Here is a 19570-nt window from a genome sequence, read left to right as displayed (position 1 = left end):
AGGAAGAGTCAAAAAAAGTGTCACCTCTTTGAACATTAAACAATGGGTAGATTCAGCATTAGATTTTGTTATACAGGCAAAACTGTGCTGCTGCCAGTGATTTACCTACATTTGCTCGTTGGTCTATCACTGCATCTATCACTACAGCGTATCTAAATTAGATGTTGTCTTAGTACGGTCATTTAGGAGGTCCATTCGTTCCTTGCAGCACAAAGGACAACCTTTCCAGTGTATTTTTTATTTCCTATGAAATCAGTCATAAAGCTAACATTGCACATGATTATATCTGCATCCATAAAATGCAGAAGGACAAAATACAGCCAACCACTTCCTCCAGGCCCTGCCTTCTCTGAGAGATTTCCAGTCAATGGCATGAGAAGAACTCAGTCTGGTGTTTATTTATTTGGCTAACTTCATTTCAGAGCTGGTATTCAGAGAGCAGTACTAGTCTGACCTCTGTAATGCAGAATGGCTTCTTATATTAGCAGTGTTCAGAGAGGACTGGTTCTATCTGAAATCTACTCATTTAGTGGAACAACTATGGAAGCAGCCTCCCTGGAGAGTGCTACAGCCATGAAATAATTATCTACCTCACCAGGTATGTTTTTCTTAGCAATTATTTATTTCTTTAATTTCTCTAACTGATTTTTCCCATCATGTAATGCTTTGAAAGTAAGAAATGATTGTGGCTCCAAATAAGTGGAACTGGAAAAGTAAATAAATCATTCAAAACCAGAGGTATAAATAGAAAGGAACTGGCCTTCTAATGTGATTTGGGAGTCTTACAAAAGCCAGTTAATTTTTGGCAGTCATTTTTTAAAAGTATCAGATCTTTAATACTAAAATTGGAAAAAATTAGATGCAACGATCTTATAGTCCCTTCCCTATATATACACAAACGCACTTTATATTAAAACATTCCTAAATTAAGTTGCTTTGTTTCAAAGAAGCTGGTTTGTTATTTCACAGCAGAATCCTGATCTATTCAGGAAGTGTTCCCAAATGAAGACAGTATAAATCTTGCTTGATTAAAGAGGGCAAGAAAAGAAATTAACCGAGGACAGTGACCGTGTATATTTGTCAGGTATCACATTATGTCTTAACACGACCGTTCCTGTCACAGCAATGGACTAGCTACAAAGACCTGTGGATGAAGGGTTAATAGCCATGGGTCCCCCTACATTTGGTAACCCTTCAACTATTTCAATGTAATTACTCCCTACAAAGAAGCACACGATATTAATCGGCAACAAAGTCTGAAATGGTGCAGTGCCAAGCTCTGAATAGGAACATTTTGCTAATTTTTCTTAGTACTTCTGTATCAAAAATTTTCAATATATATTGTGACAGCAGGGTCTGTGTAGGTGGTAGGTAGGCTTATGGAGAAGATAAGCTTGTGCCTGAATGGAGAAGGTATTCAAAGGTATTGAAAGTTCAAGTTGCTTTAGCCAATGATCCCATTGTTGCAGACAGTGGAATAATTAATGGTGGTGGTGGAATTTTAAGATCGAATACTTTGTCATTAGGCCAACCGCTGATGCTGTCTTTCTCTCCCCCACAGGCAAAAAAGGCATTGAGTACGGAGGGATGCTGCAATTCCCCTGACTGAGGAGCAGGTTGGAGGGAAGCTGTCAAAGGGGAATACTCAGCTGCTGCTGCGCTCTCTTCTGACACGAATCTTTCCAAGAAGGTTTAGAGGATACAAAAGTCAGGCCCAAACTTCCTGTCAGTTCAGCGGGACAAACATTCAAAAGCTTAAGCACTCTAACAAGTGAATCTGATACAAATGCGCAGAACTGTAGTAAATGAGGCTGGAAGAGATCCTGAGAGGCCATTTAGTTCATCCCCCGTACTTCGTTACTTAAAGTACACCAGGACTTCAAAGAGAAATCCTCCATACTGTATTTAGTACTAACAGCATACTTTGGGGGGCTGTTTCCTAGCAGCTGACAATAGATAATAACTTGGTTTAGGTGAGTTGCGTGTTGTCCATAGTTGGAGTATGAGCACAGAAGTCAGAAATAAGTTGGATCGACAGTGTAAAATTCGACTCTGAAGTGAAAGGAAAAAACGATTTAGGAAAAAAAAAATACACCAGAGAAACCTGTATCTTTGGATGATTCCACAAAACTAGTCTCAGTTTAGTATGAAAAATTGTCTGCTTAACTGTCACCTCTGCAAACTCTCAGCCTGAGAGCAAAGAACCAGGACTGGAAGATTCCTTCCTGCATGTGACTGCCAGAGGTACAGACCCCACCAGTCTTGCTAAAAGCCCTTTTGCTGTTACAATATGTCCGCACTTGACAGTCATGCAATTTTTTTTGACCACTTCTAAACTTTAGGGGAGATGGACTCCATGGTCATCATCATCCCTGCTCCCCTCTCCCCCCACCCTCCCACTCTCAGTGCCTTGATATCTAGACTGGCAGGTTGCGGCTTTCACCACAGCTCTTTCCTCTTCAAAAGAAAGAGCACAAGAGGCAAAACTTGGGACAGGACTTGGCCAGGGAATACACCAGGCCCAAGGAGCTGCATAGCCCAGGTTATATATACTATGGGGCTCTCATCTGCATGTCATCTATCACAGGAGTTGATGGAAATTTTGAGGTTTTGTGGAGAAAAGAGTCAGGCAAGAGCTTAGCTTGCAGGCATTAAAAGCACTGCCTAGGTATCACCTATCAGGACATTTATGAACTCTACATGAGCTAACTTTAAAAAAGAAATTTGTTTCTTTTGCACAAGTCATAATTGGCTGGTGACTAAAGGGGAAAATACACAGAGCAAAACAATGCAGATTTAAATCGGCATTTCTTAATGCAGCCTTGTGGCTGCTGCTTCCCAATATGTTGAATGCTGACAGTTCCAAATACCAGAACATAAGATTTATTTGGATTATAAATAGATGTTGCCCTGTGCTTCAGTATCAGAAGCACTCTGTTGTGTAAACAGAAAACTATTGGGTTTTGCTTCTACATTTAAAGGTTACTTGAAAGCTCCTACCCACTCTTTGCTGACAGCCTTTTTCACCTGATGGAGTTCAGTGTCGCTCTCGTGTATCAACACCTCTACAGCCTGCAGAGAGGCTTCACAGGAAGCTGTTAAAACGTCTCCTCTCATATGCCCTTTCCTCCACTCTCTTGGATGCTTTCCAGCTGGCCTTGCTACCCTTATTAGTTTTTATCCACCCCAGTTTATGGAACATGTCTTGGTTTTGGTGTTGTCCTAATTTCTGTTCTTCCCTGGAGAAATGTGCTACTAGCTCCAGTGTCTCTTACTTGTGTTTTTTTGGTTTTTTTTTTAAAAAAAAGTATTAAAAAAAATCATCCACATTTTCTAGAGTGTAAATGTTCAGCTGGTAGATCTGACCTGTTGCTGCTTTACCCTCTGCCCAGTGCTCTTTGAAATATAATTAGGTGATGTACTGCTTAAGGCACATCACAACATGGGGCTTTACTGCATCGTGATCTTCTTCCCTAGTTAAGAACAGCACCAGCTGCAAGATGAGGTCCCTTTCTTTATGCTACGAGTAGCTGCTGGGATCATATTTTCTAATAAAAACTACAGAATCTGCTTCTCTAAACTCCAGAGAAGCCAAGAAGGCAGACAGGGGTTGTGCTCCTTGACATGTGCCCCACCATCACAGCTTTGCAGCTTCAGAACATTGCTGCGCCCATTGCTCTGTCCTGCATGGTCACCTCAGGGGACATCTGGCTCTGGGTTAAGATACATTAGGTGCCTGCATGTGAGCCCAGGATCTAAACTTCTGCAATAGCTGATGAAGACCTAGTTAACAAACTCAGCGGTGTCAGAGCAGTTTGGCCACCCACCGTCCACAGGGCTTGGCTCAGCTGCTTTCACATTGGGCTCTAGAGCCATTTGAGTGCCCTGCAGCATCTGAGACCTCTTGTGGAGCTGCCAGCTACAGCCCAGGACCAATATATGCCGGCACATCTCAAACTGCACTAGACCACTCAGGAGGCAGAGGCGAGCCCCCAGTACTGTTTTGGGTGCCACAGGTGTCCTGCTAGGCCCCCAGCTGCTGTACCACAAGTGTGCCAGTCTCCTGCAGGCCCTGTGTTGTATTTGCTAGCCCCAAGCAAATGCCTCAAATATAGCCTGAGATGGTGCTAGACGCCCAAGTTTAGGCAACTGGATTGAGCACTTTTACTTTTCATCTCTGGTATTTTCGCCAGCCAAGTCTTCTGCTGGTGCCAAGCTTTGTCGTCTGCTCGTGTAAATACCTATTTACTGGGAACCAGAAAAAGGCCAGCAAATGGGCCTGATGTTGATCAAAAGATGCTTAGATGGTAGTGATTTCCAGCCTCTACCCATCTGCTTTTGGATCTCAGACCTGAACAGAGAGGTGAAGATTGTGACAGAGGTTCCTGCCTAACTCTGTAAAATACATCATATGCAGCTTTTACTGCCTAGCCATACAGCTGGCATCTCTCCTGCACCACTCCCAAGTTTTGTGACTTCCTTTCACAAACTGCATTTATACCCCATAATTAATTAATCTGGGGTAAACAAAAGTTGTCATTCCCCTCTTCTTGTCCCAGAAATCTGGCCATGCCTTTGAGTACTATTTCCAGAATAATAAAATCCTTTCTTCTTCTTGTTGTTTTTGTGAGACTTTTTTTCTATTTTCTGATTTTAATAGAAGAGAATTTCTTGGTATTGCTCTTCTAAAAAATCAGGCTATTTATGTCAATGTCTGAGTATGGATTTAGGAGTCTAAGTTTAGGCACTTATTTCTAAAAATCTCAGCCAAAGGGAGAAGGTGTACTAACCTCCCGGCGCACTGCGCTCCAGCTCTGTGGCATAGTGGTCCCAGTGCAATGCTCCGCACATAGCACATATTAGCGCACCGCACTATATTTAGCAAAATGTGCCCTACTGCTCCTAAGAGATGACTGAATAAACCTTGATAACAAAGTTGGCCTAGCTCCTTTGGGACTTGTAGCTTCCCACTGAGCAATAGAGATCATTAAAATGTTTTAATTATATAATTCCCTTTTGCATAGTGTTATGATAGATAAGATTGCGCGTGTGTGTCAGCCTTTCCATTATAAACTTCAGGTCCCAGGGCATTAGTCATCCAGAGTAAGTGCTCATGTTGAGATGAAACAGTGTGGAACCTTTTTGATATTAAATAAACTTCCATAACTCAATTAGTTAAAGAACATATTCATAGCTTAAAGGACCTGATGGAATCACAAGCCCCTCCTTGCACCCCTGCAGGAACAGAAGCTGCTCATGGTTATTGGGAACAAACTGTCTCAACAGGTGAGACAAGCTCCAGCAGCACTGACTCTCCCTCTCTCTCCCTTTTATTCTAAAAAGCATTTCTGAATATCTATGCATAATGTTACGGTCACATTGATGAGAACGATACCAGGAGATTTGCATAGAAACTCTTAGAGGAATCTTCATTTGGGAGTAAGAACATTTTGGGCAGATCACGTACTTCAGGTCCTTCACAGCCCAGTTTTCTTGGTTAAAAAGGAAAACTTCTGTGGAAAATGAAAGACAGCCATCTGCAAGTATTTACATTTTTTGCTGCTTTTTCAGACATTGTTAAAACTGGACAAACAAACATATGTCTCTTTTGGCCCTGAGAATTCCTCTACAAAAATTTTAACCCAAAGAAATTAAGAGACAATTAATTAATTAAGACACAATTAAGTTCAAGTTGTTTCTGGATCCTTGTGGCAGCTGAAACACTTTTGGATTAGCACATATAAAGTATCTCAGTTGAACACCTTACTGTTCTTTTCAAGGAAAATATTCTGTTGCTGCTCCTGGTGAAATCACAAGGAACTGAATCTTTCTGTAAACTTCACAGATAGCCTCAAGAAGAGAGTTATTCCTTGATACACCTCTAATGGTAAGCATATCATTTTATTAGACTGACATATCGCAAGACACTCCACTCATCTCTTATTTTACACCTCTGTTAGCAGTCAAATGCCTGTTGCTCATAGAGGAAAGAGAGCATATATACTGCAACATGCTTTTAAAGTAATACTGTGACCTTGTTTGTTTCATACTTAGTTTGTAACAATTCTATTTAGGAAGCCTTAATTTAGGTAACTCTAAACCTCCAAGCTTCCTGTGGTTTGTTTTTTTTTTTTTCTTCTATTGTAGCTCCTTCCATGTTCTGGTATATGTAAAGCTTAATTATTACCAGATCTTACCTGATCATCCCTTTCCAATTTATTTCCATGCTCACCAGATAGCATCTTACCTTCTCTGCAGCCAGCAAAAACCCAGAAATAAAAGGGACAGAGAGTTTCACCAATGAAAATACTGAAGTTGGTAACATACCAATAAAACAACAAAATACCAGGGAGGGAGAGGAAAGATAAATTACATGCACTGCATAAACCAGAGGAGAGGAAAGATCCCTACATTTCAGAAAGTTCAGACTGGTGGATTGGGAACTCAAAGAAAGAAACTCATTAGCAAAAGACAAATCCATCTCTCTTTGGCAGTTTTCCCGAGGACATAGCAGGCTATATGCAATAGGAGTGAATATTTTGTGAGCTAAGTGAACTGTATACAGATACTGGTATTCCCCAAAGAGCTAAAACCAGGACGGCCTGACTGGAGACTCAGTGGGATAACACCCTTCTCTCAAGTACCTCCCCAGCCCCTGCGAGTGAATTTGGCTTGTCACAACATTTATAAACAGGAATCCCAGCCAATTACCTTTTTTTTGCAAGGATGTATCTTTTTGACAAAATAGATATGAGCGTGCATTAGCTTTACATGTGTTTCAGGGAAGCCTGTGATCCATTACTCTAATAGAAAACCTGTGAATAATAAGAGCAACTCTTGAGAAATACTGAGACAAGACCAAAACTTATATCAAAGAGTGTATGTGCTGCCCACCAAGTTTGAAGACTTGAATACTCAAATTCAGAAAAAGTACAGTACAGCCAAGAGATTCTCCTCAGATTGTGTTTCTGGACAAGCCATTATTTTTACAGCAGCATTGACTGAGTAGTGAAAAAATAAGTGGAAAGGCTTGAGCAAGTTAGGCTAGAGAAGGAGGTGTTGTTATTAAAAGGAGCTTCTTTAAAAAAATAATCGCACAAGCATGCACATGAAAAGATACATTGGTTCTGACTTACTCATCACCTAAATAGCTTATTTAGGGTCAAGTCAGGTTGATCAGATTGATTTTTGTCTTTGAAAGTCTGAGTCACTCTAGCAACTATGAAGGTCAAACTCCAGCTCTTTGATATGTAACAGAATTGGGAAAGAAAGGGAGAGTAAGGAAGGACAGCTTAATGTGAAAGATGCCAAAAAAAATTCATCATGCTTTCTCATGGTTCAGAGGAGTGATAGCCAAGGTGAACAATATTAGAAAAGTGGCATTTTTACTCTAGGATCTGGAAAAAGAAAAAAAGTACAAATAAGTTCATACACTTAGAGAGATCTCTGGTGTTTTCTTTTTACTTCTGAGAGTTTCTGAATGTTTTTCGTTGTGGCTTTTAGGAAGCCAGTGCTGTGATATTGTGTATTATTAGTCCTCAGACTTTTACTGGGGAAATATTTGTGTGTGTCGGGCTAATTGGATTTATACATATATTTAGCAGCCAAGGAAGCATAGCCCAGGGCACAGTTCTAAGAGTAGATAGTTCTGAGCTACCTTCCCAATGGAGAAAGTAAAACATGGTCTGTACACCTGGAGTCTTGGAAAAGACTGCGTAACCTAGAACTGCAATACTGAGGATTTAATTTTCATCTGTTTCATTTGTCTGATTATTGTTTGAATAGTCACTTCTCTTACAGTAGCATGAACAATTTTTTTTTTTTCATTCTGCCAAAGCTGGCACACTGCTAAGCTTTCTTTGTTAACCTTAAAACCATACAAGTTTATGTTGTGTTATGAAAAATAGGGTGGAAGAGAAGGAGCACTCTGCCTATCTAGCAGAAAGTATCCCCCATATTTTGGGGGTGACATTTAGAACAATCCAGCTCAGTGGAAGCCAAGACTGTGTTCCCATGTTCCCAGCTCCAGAAGGTTTTCCCATCCTTTTAAAACAAAATATAAAAAAAATCATAGCTACTGTTCCTAATAACAGTAACTGAAAAATAAATTTTACATGAACCTGAAATACAAAACAAAGTTTACATGAAATCTCTTTTGGGAAAAGATACCATGTGTATTGTCTAAACACAAATTGAAAGTAGGACTGCAGTAAGGTAGCAATATTGTACATCAGTGTAATACCTAAGTCCAGAAAATATTGATTTAAGGATGGTAATTAAGCACTACAGTAATAGAATCAGACAAGAAAAGCACACACTTTGAGTGTATTAACTGCTAGTAGTCCATGACTTCATACTACTGACCATTTTATTTTTTGAAATTTATCTTTTTTTTCACATTAGCAAGGAGTAATAGATGTTGCTTATTTTATTCTACTCATAAAATACCCATAGGGAGATTGAAGGTAAGCTCTTCCGACACTTCCAAACACTTTCTGTTAATTTTATCCCTAGAGAAGATGCATAGCTCTCTCTTTGCATTTTCCTAGAGAAAGACAGTATAGATCATATAGGCACCTAGTTTACACCTTCTGGCAGCTTGTGACTTGGACATGCCTGCAACAAATTACACACACAGACTGAACAGGAGACGGGAATTTCCCTGTTAGCATTGCAATGCGGTCCCAGAAAATGGTGCTGAGCAGCTGACTGTGGGTCTTGTTTGGCTTCATCCTCCCACTGCTCCTGCAGCAGGAAAAATCCCGAAGTGCTGGCAGACCCACGGCTTGCGGACGCCACCCCGCGAGTGCGCGGCAGGAGCACAGCGCGGCCCTGGCAATGCCACCCGCGCCCCCGCCTGCCTCCAGCTGCAGACTCCGGGGACGCATCTTGGGGTTACTAGACCCACCTCTGCCAGAACAATTTTTTTGGTCATTTGTTCTTCATTTAAATAACATTTCAAAGGCTCCGTCTATAAATACTGATCGCTTTGTAGCACGCAGATCTTTCTCCTAGCTTGCATTTACCCCACATGCCCTCCCACCAGGGCTGCTGCCTGCAGCGCAGCTCACAAGCCGCCGCCGTTCCTGAGACAGCGGACTCCAAGATGCGGTTGATTGCAAGAACAAGAACAGCTGCACGTTCTGCTTCAGTTGCACACAGAAACACACATTTACCGTCTAGCTCACCACAGGATTTTTATAATTAAGACTATTTAAACAGTTGTCCTTCTTTCAATATTCTTCATAATTCCTGCGGGTGGGGAAAGGATGTGGGCTTTTTAAAGATTTTGATCTTTCCTTATGCTGCCTTCCAGATGCCCACCACTTGGTCCGCATCTTGGTAGTAACCCTGGGCACATGGTAGCAGCAGAAGCCTTACCAGTGTCACAGAGAGTAGACTGATTCCTTCACACGCTGTGAAGTATAGCTCACTGTGCTGTGAGGTTTCTCTTCCTCATAGGCATCAATGTTCATCTCAAGATAAGCTGTACCCCATTTTCCAAACCTTCTGAGACATCCATCGAGGTAGTTCTTACTCTTTTAGTCATGCAATTGGCCAAACCCACCTATGCAGAGAGACGACCATCAAAGGGTATTCCCCCACTCTCCTTTTTTAAGATTTTTTGGTTCTACTAGAGTGCCAAGTTACACTGGCCCTTCTTTTCCAGTTTGCCTGATGTTTAACAAGCATACTCTAGTTCTCCAGGATAGCAATGAAAAATTCTAAACAAACTTAATCCACAAGAGGCTTAAAATAGTACTGTAGTGGGAAGCTAGATTTTTGTGCTCATTTTCACATTTTGGAAAACCCACTGTTTCCTTGAGGAGAGAAACAACAGGATTATTTTGCTGGAATTTGTTTTTAGAAGCTTTATTTGTTACAGAGTCAACACCAGACTTTCAGCATAATAACCCACAAATAGCAACTTGACAGGAAGGCTGCAAAGGCACAAATTGTGTTAGGAACATAAAACCTAACTAGGGATGCACAGCTATCACTGGGTCCCAGAAATGTTCTTCCCCAGTAATTGTAATAGTCAAGGTAGTAGGAGGCATCAGGGTAGCTTGCAAGTGATTCTCACGCTCACCAACTTAAAGATGCTTCCTAGAAGCAGTTTTCGTAGAACAGGCATTTTCACTGACAGCACTAGCTACTTTGGATATAAGGCTTGTTCCTGAATACATGTAGCAGCTAACAGTTATTACTGAGTATCCCTGCCCAATTCTAAACCACAGTCAAATTCCAACCCCACCCCCCCAACCACCACCACCCCCCAAGACAACGATGGATCTCCAATTGTATTTGTGGTTGTCAGTGTCATAGCAAGCTGATAACCACCACCTCAGTCACGGAAAGAGGAGGACTTCAGAAAGGATCATGATCAAGCCATTAGCTTTATCAGCCATTTGTTGTGTCTCTATATATGCAGAGAGCTGTCATACAGTGCTACTGGTGAAACAGAGCAGGTGAGCACTCCTCAACCATGTTACTGCTAAGGCACATAACTTAGCTCAAGGCATATCGTTCAAATTGCTGCCAGAATTTTGGAGTGACCCAGTAGAAATGACATTAGAGCAGAACTGACTGCTCTCCCAGAAACCACGTTGACTGAGCTTTAGAAGCAGCAGCTACTGACACCCTGACACAAAGGAGTAGCAGCAACCTAACACTCAGCCATGCCTACAGCTTTTGCTTCATTTTCTGTGAGAGGTCTTAACATAAGACATTGAAAGATGCCCGCTTTCCCCTTTAAGTTTGTAAAATTTGTGGTTGTCTAGGTGGAAGTAAAGTGCTATTGTGGCTTCCTTTAGAGCTACATTACAGGAACACTAACAACCATCCTCTAAACAGATGTATTCCTGTATCCCAGAAAAGGAAAGACACCCTTCAGAGAAAGGACAGTGAAACCCTGCAGCAGGTTGCAGAGAGGCTGCAGAATCTCCATCCTTGGAGACCCTCCCCATGTGACTGGTCAAGGCCCTGGGCAACCCAATGCAGCTTTGAAGTGGCACTGCTGTAAGCAGAAGATTGGACCAATTGACCTTCAGAGGTTCCTCCCAACCCAAGTCATGCTACAGTTAATCCACTTAACCTGGTATGTACGTATGAGCTAGGTCTGCTCCTACATTAAGCTGTAGCAGAGAAAAGCCACTGGGGGGGAAAAAAAAAAAAAATCTATTTGATGAAGGTGTTGAGTTCAACTGAGACTACAGCTAAGCCCCTGAAGCTGCAGAGGACAGCGTTATCACCTCTACATAGTGAAAACTGTCACTGACCAGGAATCAGATTCCTCTATTTCTAGATGTATTCCAGTCAACTTCCAGCAGCTGGCAGCAAAGATACAGCATAATCATCAAGTCCTCAACTTGACACGAAATTGCTACTCCACCCTTAATTGGTTTAGTGGTGGACTTGGCAGTGCTAGGTTAATGGTTGGACTGGATGATCTTAAAAGGTCTTTTCCAACTTAAATGATTCTATGATTCATTTCCACACAGGTTTAACCTAATCCTAATCATTTATTATAAGATTAATTTACTCCACTAAAGCAAGAAGAGGAAATTCCTGTAATAAAGACAAGATATCACTTTCTCATAGGGATTCGGGGCATTTAACTCACCTTTGAAGTACATAAACCACATACAAAGAAAACAGGCTCATGATTCAAAGATCTGCATATTGATCAACTCATGTACATTTACTGGAAGTAAAAAGCACTCCAATGTAAAACACATGATACAGTCCAGACCTCCACAACACAACGTAAAAACTGCTTTATTGATTGCAGTTAACATGTTACAATTAAATTATGATTCCAAGCATTAAGCCAGCTGCTTATAATAAGTACAAGCTGCCATCGTAGTCACATGGAACTGGACGAAGAGATGCTAGTCACTGAGGCATCCTGAACTGGAATCATTTCTGCTTCTTGGGCATTGAAGCGACAAGTAGCTCGTAAACAACATAGGCTGTTCCTGAATTAAGAGACAGAAAAGATATTTTCAGAACGGAAAACAGAATTCCTTTCAAGCCAGCTTTCCTTTCCCAGTTTGTTCCAGAAGAAATATTGACAATAAGCAGCTGCAATTCAGACACATCACATTTCCATAACCATGTCTCAATGATTTTTTGGGGGGACAATTCATATTTTAGAGAAAAAAAAAAAAAAATCCTTAAATACCTCTCTGTAGACTGTATAAAAATAAAAAAAACAGGAAAAAAAAAAAAGGGGGACAGGCATGTTTGTGGAACCTACACAGATAATCATAAAGTAATGGTTACCCATTCTTAAAGTAACTGAACTGAAAATCCATTAGATCAACATATTTAAGTTAAAGACTATTACAAAACTATGTAACAAGCAACGTAAAAGTTAAATATATACAGTACCATAAATTTGGGATATATTCTGCTAGTTTTCACAGCACGTGAAACCTCAGCACATCAAGTATCACCTAGCACTAAAAAGCATCAAGCTAGTGAGAAAACTGGTATATGTATGTGCTATAATTACATTTTACTCCTTTTCAGAATAAGCTTTACAAGTAGCTCTAGTTTTCTCTAACATGAGCAGGTCCAGAAGAGGGCCACAAAAATGATCCAAGGGCTGGAGCACCTCTCCTACAAGGACAGGCTGAGAGAGTTGGGGTTGTTCAGCCTGGAGAAGAGAAGGCTGTGAGGAGACCTTATTGTGGCCTTCCAGTACTTAAAGGGGGCCTATAGGAAAGAAGGGGACAATCTTTTTAGCAAGGCCTGTTGTGACAGGACAAGGAGTAATGGTTTTAAACTAAAGGAGGGGACATTTAGACTGGATATAAAGAAGAAATTTTTCACAGTGAGGGTGGTGAGGCACTGGAATGGGTTGCCCAGAGAGGCAGTGGAGGCCCCATCCCTGGCAACATTCAAGGTCAGGTCGGATGGGGCTCTGAGCAACCTGATCTGGTTAAAGCTGTCCCTGCTCACTGCAGGGGGGTTGGGCCAGATGACCTCTAAAGGCCCCTTCCAACCCAAGGCATTCTATGATTCTATGAATTCTGAAGGAATATTCAGCCCATAGTACTATTAGTCAGGGGAAAAAAAAGCCATGTGAAAAGCTAAACTTGAGAAAGCACAAATAAATATATAGTATATCCAAATGTTTTTTTCCCCTCTCTACATGCATTTTCTATGTTCTAAAGAACAGACTGAAGAAACTGCCTAATTAATTTACAGAGGAAACATTAGTCATGTTGCAGATTGTACTAAAGAAAAAGTATTTTAATATTAGCACGTTGGAAATTGTACCAAAGCATAAATATTTTACTATTAGCCTTACCAAAAACTGCAAGACCCATGGTGGCTTTATACAACAGAGCATCCATTAGACCACCTTTAAGATGCACCGGGATGCCATTATCCTCCTAATGGACACAAGTGAAAAAAATAAACTTTTTAAATACAATTCTTGCAATATTGTGTTAATATAACTAGAATTACCCAGAAAAATAATTACTTTCCCAAATTATCTTCCCAACTCCCAAAAGACACTGAACCTTATTTAGATTCCACTGTGTCTTTCAAGCTTTCACTCTGGTATCAGGTGATCACTCACTAGGGAAGTATAGTACATGATGTGCACATCCATTTCTAAAGCAGTGACTGGCAGGTGCCTAACCACTTCTGACACCAGTTGCCAGCCCCCTCAGGTGCACAGGATATGATTACCATCCCTAGAAACTTCCCATCCGTCTCCAGCATAGTCAATCTCTGCTATAGGGAGCGACAAGGGGAGGAGCCTCTACCATAACCTGGTGTCATGCAGGAAATTGTTTTGCTCCACCTGAAGTAAAGCTCCTAGACACCAGATCCACATGATCTTTACCCTTTACCCAAGTTCATGCTGCTCCGGAATTCAAGCTGGCCTCCAGTGCTGGTGACCCACAACCCAGCCCAGCTTAACTTGCTGCCCCACAAGTACGGAATGGGAGGAGGGAAAGAGATCTGGCCCAGAGACCAGGATTCTGTTGTGAAATAACAGAACCTCTGACCTCACCCATTGCCAACATCCTGCTTCCCCTTGGCTTGCAATGAACATTCTGCCCCTTTGGCAGCATCCCAACAAGACTGGCTTTCTCTTTCAGGGGAAAGGAAAGCAACAAGACACAAAAACTATTAAACTGGGGCTTCTAACATACTTTTTCCATTTCACATCACTGAAGCCCCATCTACTCTATCCTCAGTATGAAGCTACTGCTCCAGGTTATGGCTCACAACAAGGGAGTATCCTCTTGAATATCCACTGCTTTGGCATTTGAAGAGCCACTAGTTCTCACTAGTTGGCCCTATCAATCAGGAAGAGACTAATTCAGAAATTATTTGTAAAGATTCAATAATTTTCTAGGATTGAACCCAATCCCTTAAGACCTTTACTGTTTTCATAACAGAAGTACAATAATACCACAACCTTATTAAGAATTACGGGGCTTAGCTATGAGCTATGGATATAGCTGTAACACTGCAGGCTTAACTTTTCACTGTACTTCTGTCCTCTCACGTGCTGTTTTTCTCTATTTGTTCTTAGGACATACTCCCCCATCTCATCTCAGAGTGCTTTGTACAGTACCTACTACTCATGAGAAACTCTAGTACAAATCATTTCACAGGATAAAAAACACTAAAGAGTCAGCAGGTCAAGTATGCATGCACAAATACTCTTAATCTCTGTAGAAAATAAGTGCTGATTTCAAACGCTGTAGTCATACAACTGATTTCAAGAGCTCACCTCAGATGTAAAGAGGACTTTCACCAGTTCTTTAGAAACAAAATGTATGCAATTGATCTACTAAAACTTTGTTATTCTACTAACATTATTCTATTATCAGTGCTCACTCAATACCTGAAAAAGCTTCTGCTTCTCAGGAACTCTGTTTTCAAATGGCCTGCGTGAAGCAGTGCTTATGGTCCTCTGGGAAATTTGGCGAAGACCCTGAAATAAAAGACAAACAGTGTTTTTAAAACAGTAAAAATTTTCAGCTATATCCACACTGGGTAGAAATAGTTCATTTTAAAAGTAAGATAGAAGTGGAAGGGACAGGAATAAAGGAAAGTCTTTAAAAAAACCCACCAAACAAACAAACAAAACTTCACCAAAACCCACTGGTTTTGAATTCAGTTAATCTTTCAACTGGGTACATAAAGGACTAATTGACTGGTTGCCTAAAAAGGAAAAACTCAGGAAAATTACTTTCAGTAAGATACAACAGATTTATGGATCTGCAGCATAACCTTCGTAATTCGGGGGGAAATCTCAGCCCCTTAGATCTTGGTTTTAGGCACCATTTGCTGTGTCAGACTCTAGCCATGGGGACAGTAATATTTAAGACAAACATGTTTGTGCAGACAAGGATCTCCTGTCATAGCTGCAGTTCACTTGCTAGCCAGCAGCACAGGAGCTAACCTTCACAGAGCTGAAGGTGGCACCCCCCGCCATCCCCCTCCACACACAGAATTTAAAGACACCCTGCCGTGTCCTAAGCTAGAATCTGTTTTCATACTTAGGTCATACAGGCGCTCATTAGCACACGTCAGGCCACCACAAATAATAATCTATAATTCTTCTGACGGCTCAAAGTCTGCCTTCGCTAACATGTCAAGTCTCAAAGTCAAGAACCAGCTGTACCTCTAAGCTACCAGCAGTCTCCTTCAAGCAACACTGATCCTCCCCCGCAAAACTACCACCACTAAAAACGCAGCCACGGGGCAAACATCCTGATGCTGCTGCTTGCAAGTAACGCAACAACACACCTCGTCCTTTCACCCACCCCAAATAAACACACTGCAACTTTTATCTCCTCAGAGACGGACTACGCGTACCCTAGACCCACTGACTCCCATCCCTTCAAGTACCAGAAGCTCAGCACTAGGTGGAGCGAGTGGGCCGGCACCCGAGATGTAACACTTCCCCCCGCCCTCCAGCACCTCCTTCAGCAGCGCCCGGCATTAGCGCGGCCGGCAGGGCGGGCACCGGGCGCCCCGAGCCCCGCAGCCGGGGCGGGCATCCGGGAGGGCGCCGGCAGCCCCTGAGGGAGCCCCCCACACACACACCCCCGCCCCGCCGCGCCAGGCTCGGCCGCCCCGGCAGCGGCAGCCCCGCAGCGGGCTGACACAGCGGTAGCCGCGGCGGTAGCGGGCGGCTCTCCCCGTCTGGGCCCGTCTGGGCCCGGCCCGGCGCGGCCCGGCGGCCTCACCAGCAGGTTCCGCCACATCGCGGCTCTTGGTCCCATCACCTCCCGCCGGCAACAAGGGCAGCGGAAGCGGAAGCAGCTGCCCCGCTCACGCCGGTGGTACCACAGAGGCGGCGGCCCAGAGCGCCGCCGCAGAGCCTACAGCGCCGCCCCGCCCCGCCCGCCGCCTCAGTCCTCCCCGGGAGCAGTGAAGGGGGAGGCGGGAGAAGATGGCGGCGGCGGGTCTGGCGGCTGCGCAGGGGCTGTTCCCCTGCTCACACTGCCACGCCAGTCTTTCCCCAGTAAAACAACGACGTCGGGCGGCGCGGCAGCGCAGAAGGGTGCCCGCCCTGGGGGGGGGGCGGGCAGCGGGAGGGGGCGGCTGCAGAAGGAGCCGTCTCCGGGCAGGCCAGGCCCAGGGCCCGCACCCCCTGCCAGGCCCCAGTTTTGTCCCATGCTTGGTGCGATGGGATGTTTGCCCGCTTTGGGGGCCCGGGAAGCAGAGGTGAGCCCCGCAACAGCGGGAGTGGGACGGGGAGGGTGAGGAAGGGGCGGTGAGGACCCCAGCAACAGGACGAGCAGGGCGGTAAGGAGGCGTCCGGGGGGGGGGGGGGGGGGCCCTTCCCCGCCGTCAAAGGGCACTTTGGCAAATCCGTGACAGAAAGCTCCCTCAGAGCTGCTACATACAGAGTTTAAAATGACCTTTCATTAAAAAGCTTCAGACCTGCAGAGGGCTGGGAGCGTGTCCCGGGAGAGTACCGCCATGGGCTGGCCATAGGCCCCCCCCCCCTCCACATCCCTCCTGGCCGTCGTGGGGGGGCAGAGCCTGGGTGCGACCCAGCCCAGGGGGCCTTAACACCCTTGGGAGTGGTGGGGCATCCCTTGTTGAGCCACTACGCACAATAAAAAACAACGAAAACGTGTACCCGCCCACTGCCTCCAACTCCATTTAGCAGCAGGGATATTGAGTAGTCCGCATGTGAAAAAACTTCAGTTTCATGTTTCACAATACATAATTGCAGACAGTGAAGTGATGACAGATTTGTGTGAAATGCAAGCCTGTTTGATTCTAAAGGAAGAATCTACTTGCCCTTCGAGAAAGGGCTCTGTGTTTTTTCTGCATTGCAGATCTAGCCCCGTAATTGCATCTTCCCGTGTTTCAGCCTTAACGCTGAAACACAATGCTGTCAGGAACGCTATTTCCGGGCTTTGCTGCAGTTGCAGTGCACTCCGGTTTTGGCATTACACTGCTTTTGCACGGGTGCCAAACCTCATGATGAATAACCGGTGTCAAACACAGCAAATTAGTGCTCAGTCTAGTATGGAAATAACAAGGATGGTATCTCAAAGCACAGCACTTCTCAATCTGATGAGCTGCCCCAGAAAGAAACTAAGAACGCAAAGATGAGGAAGTATTTATACATACAGTCTTAACTGAGTAGAATATTAAAAAATACCATTTAGAAAGCATACTCATGGAGAAATATGTAACAAAGGAGGAAATTGGTTGCATTGTCTAACATAGTTCTCAAACAAGCAGTGCTATTACAGAATAACACTTCAAATACATTACTACTACCGTAAGATAGATTTCCATTCATTCCTCGTGTAATCTTTCATCTTATGAGTGCATACAATATTTGTATTGTGATTTTTTATCCCCAGAGAAATCATTATTACTTAATTTCTGCTGTGTGGACCATTTCCTGATATGTCTGTATCTGAGCTGCAGTGCTATTGTCTGTCAAAATACGCTTTACAACAGGAAGGCCATATTTAAAGCTTGTGGGTTTGGCATGTGGGTTATGTACCAATCAAAGCTACAAGATGACTGCTCAGACCAAGCACAGCTGCTGTCTTCAGCATTGACTAATTTATGAAGAAATGGAAACTTGAGGGAAAGAGAAATGGCAACTTGCTGCCTCAGGGTGAGGGTATTTCACATAGAAGCAAACTCAGACTGCTTTTTTCTTAACAGGATAGAGTAACTTTTGCATGTGTTGTATTGAAGAATAATAAAATTGTTAATAAAAACTCATTGTTAAACAGTTTTGTTTAAGCCAGAAAGAAAACAGGGCTGTTAATCTATATGTTAATAAAAAAAAAAAAATCACAAAAGTTTTTACCTCTTAAACCAGTAATAGAATGGTATATAAACCCTACTAAAAAGATCACATGACTGAGTAAACATTCAACCCAGCTGTGGAAGTGGAAACCCCTGGTGCAGCAGGACAGCTGAAAATGGCAATTTTTTTAAGTCTCTTCCTGAGTCTTGCCTGCCCACTGCTTTGATTTTTTTCTTGCAAACAAAATAATTGACTAACTCAGTTAAAAATGACATTGTGTATGAAGAGAGAAAACACACTATCGTACTATAACCATTTTCCAAGTTACTTTAAGTTGTATAATACACTAAAATTGCATTAAAAGAACTTGCCGACAGGAGAGAGATTTGTTCTGAAGTTTACAAGCATCTATTGTGAAGCATACACTAGCTTCAACCACGTAACTCAGACCTCAGTAGGCAAACCTGGAGGCAATCATATTTGCATTTCTTCCAAGAATAGCACAGTCCAATCTTTCCCATTTTCATAAAGTAATTAATGAGGTCATTAATTACATCCCTGGCCCTCTAATACTACTTAAAGCATCTCAGCATTTTATTTTGCAAGATTTGAGCACAATCCACTTGCTCAGGTGCAAATTCAATTAAACTCATACATAAATCTGGTATGCGGTTTGCTTGATTTGTTTCTTCTATGTCATCTTTGTCTGAAATCAGGGTTTGGTGAGAAACAACCCCACCTGCTTTCTTTCAGGGTTTTTTTTGTTTTTAAACTTCTTGAGCTTCATTAATTATTGACTTATGCTTTTATTCCTCTTCAGTTCATTCCCAACAGGAAATGAGAAAGGTAATTTTCCAACTTCAGACTTTCTAGCAGCAGTTGGCATAACTCAAATGATGGACAGTGTTACTTTGTTTTCAAACACAGGTTGAGCACATTTGGAATGAGAGGCTTCCAGGAAGGTAGCTTCTTATTTGAGACTCAGGTCATATAAGGACCTGCTAATTCTTATCAGGGCATTTTGTAATGGACTTTAGTCTTAATTGAAACTGTCAAGTAAGATTAGACTTCACATTTAGGCAGAGAAGGCAATACAGTGATCAGAACAGTTTCTGTGAGCTAGAACATAGGGTATTTTTACATGAAAATACTTCTGCTGATCTGAGGAAAATTTAATACTACTACTACTACAAAAAAAGGAACTTTTGCAACTGGGCTTTCTACCTCAGAGGCCATTTTCACATCACTAGAAGCAGCCTCTTCCATAAACTGGCCACATGGCTAAGAAGAGAGCAGGAA

General features: G+C 42.7%; 1 protein-coding gene across 1 annotated transcript; it reads right to left on the bottom strand.

The window, feature by feature from the left end:
* Nucleotides 1-11753: 11753 nt before the first annotated feature.
* Nucleotides 11754-16286, bottom strand: COX7A2 (cytochrome c oxidase subunit 7A2). The gene is made up of 4 exons (XM_075707939.1): nucleotides 16230-16286; nucleotides 14879-14968; nucleotides 13319-13403; nucleotides 11754-11978 (listed from the first exon to the last, which is right to left on the bottom strand). The coding sequence occupies exons 1-4, from the start codon at nucleotides 16263-16265 to the stop codon at nucleotides 11920-11922; spliced, it is 270 nt and encodes an 89-aa protein (XP_075564054.1). The 5' UTR covers nucleotides 16266-16286; the 3' UTR covers nucleotides 11754-11919.
* Between the last annotated feature and the right edge of the window lie 3284 nt (nucleotides 16287-19570).

Source organism: Pelecanus crispus, chromosome 3 (genome assembly GCF_030463565.1).
Source record: "Pelecanus crispus isolate bPelCri1 chromosome 3, bPelCri1.pri, whole genome shotgun sequence".
Taxonomy (NCBI): Eukaryota; Metazoa; Chordata; class Aves; order Pelecaniformes; family Pelecanidae; genus Pelecanus; species Pelecanus crispus.
This window is presented reverse-complemented; position numbering and strand designations above follow the sequence as displayed.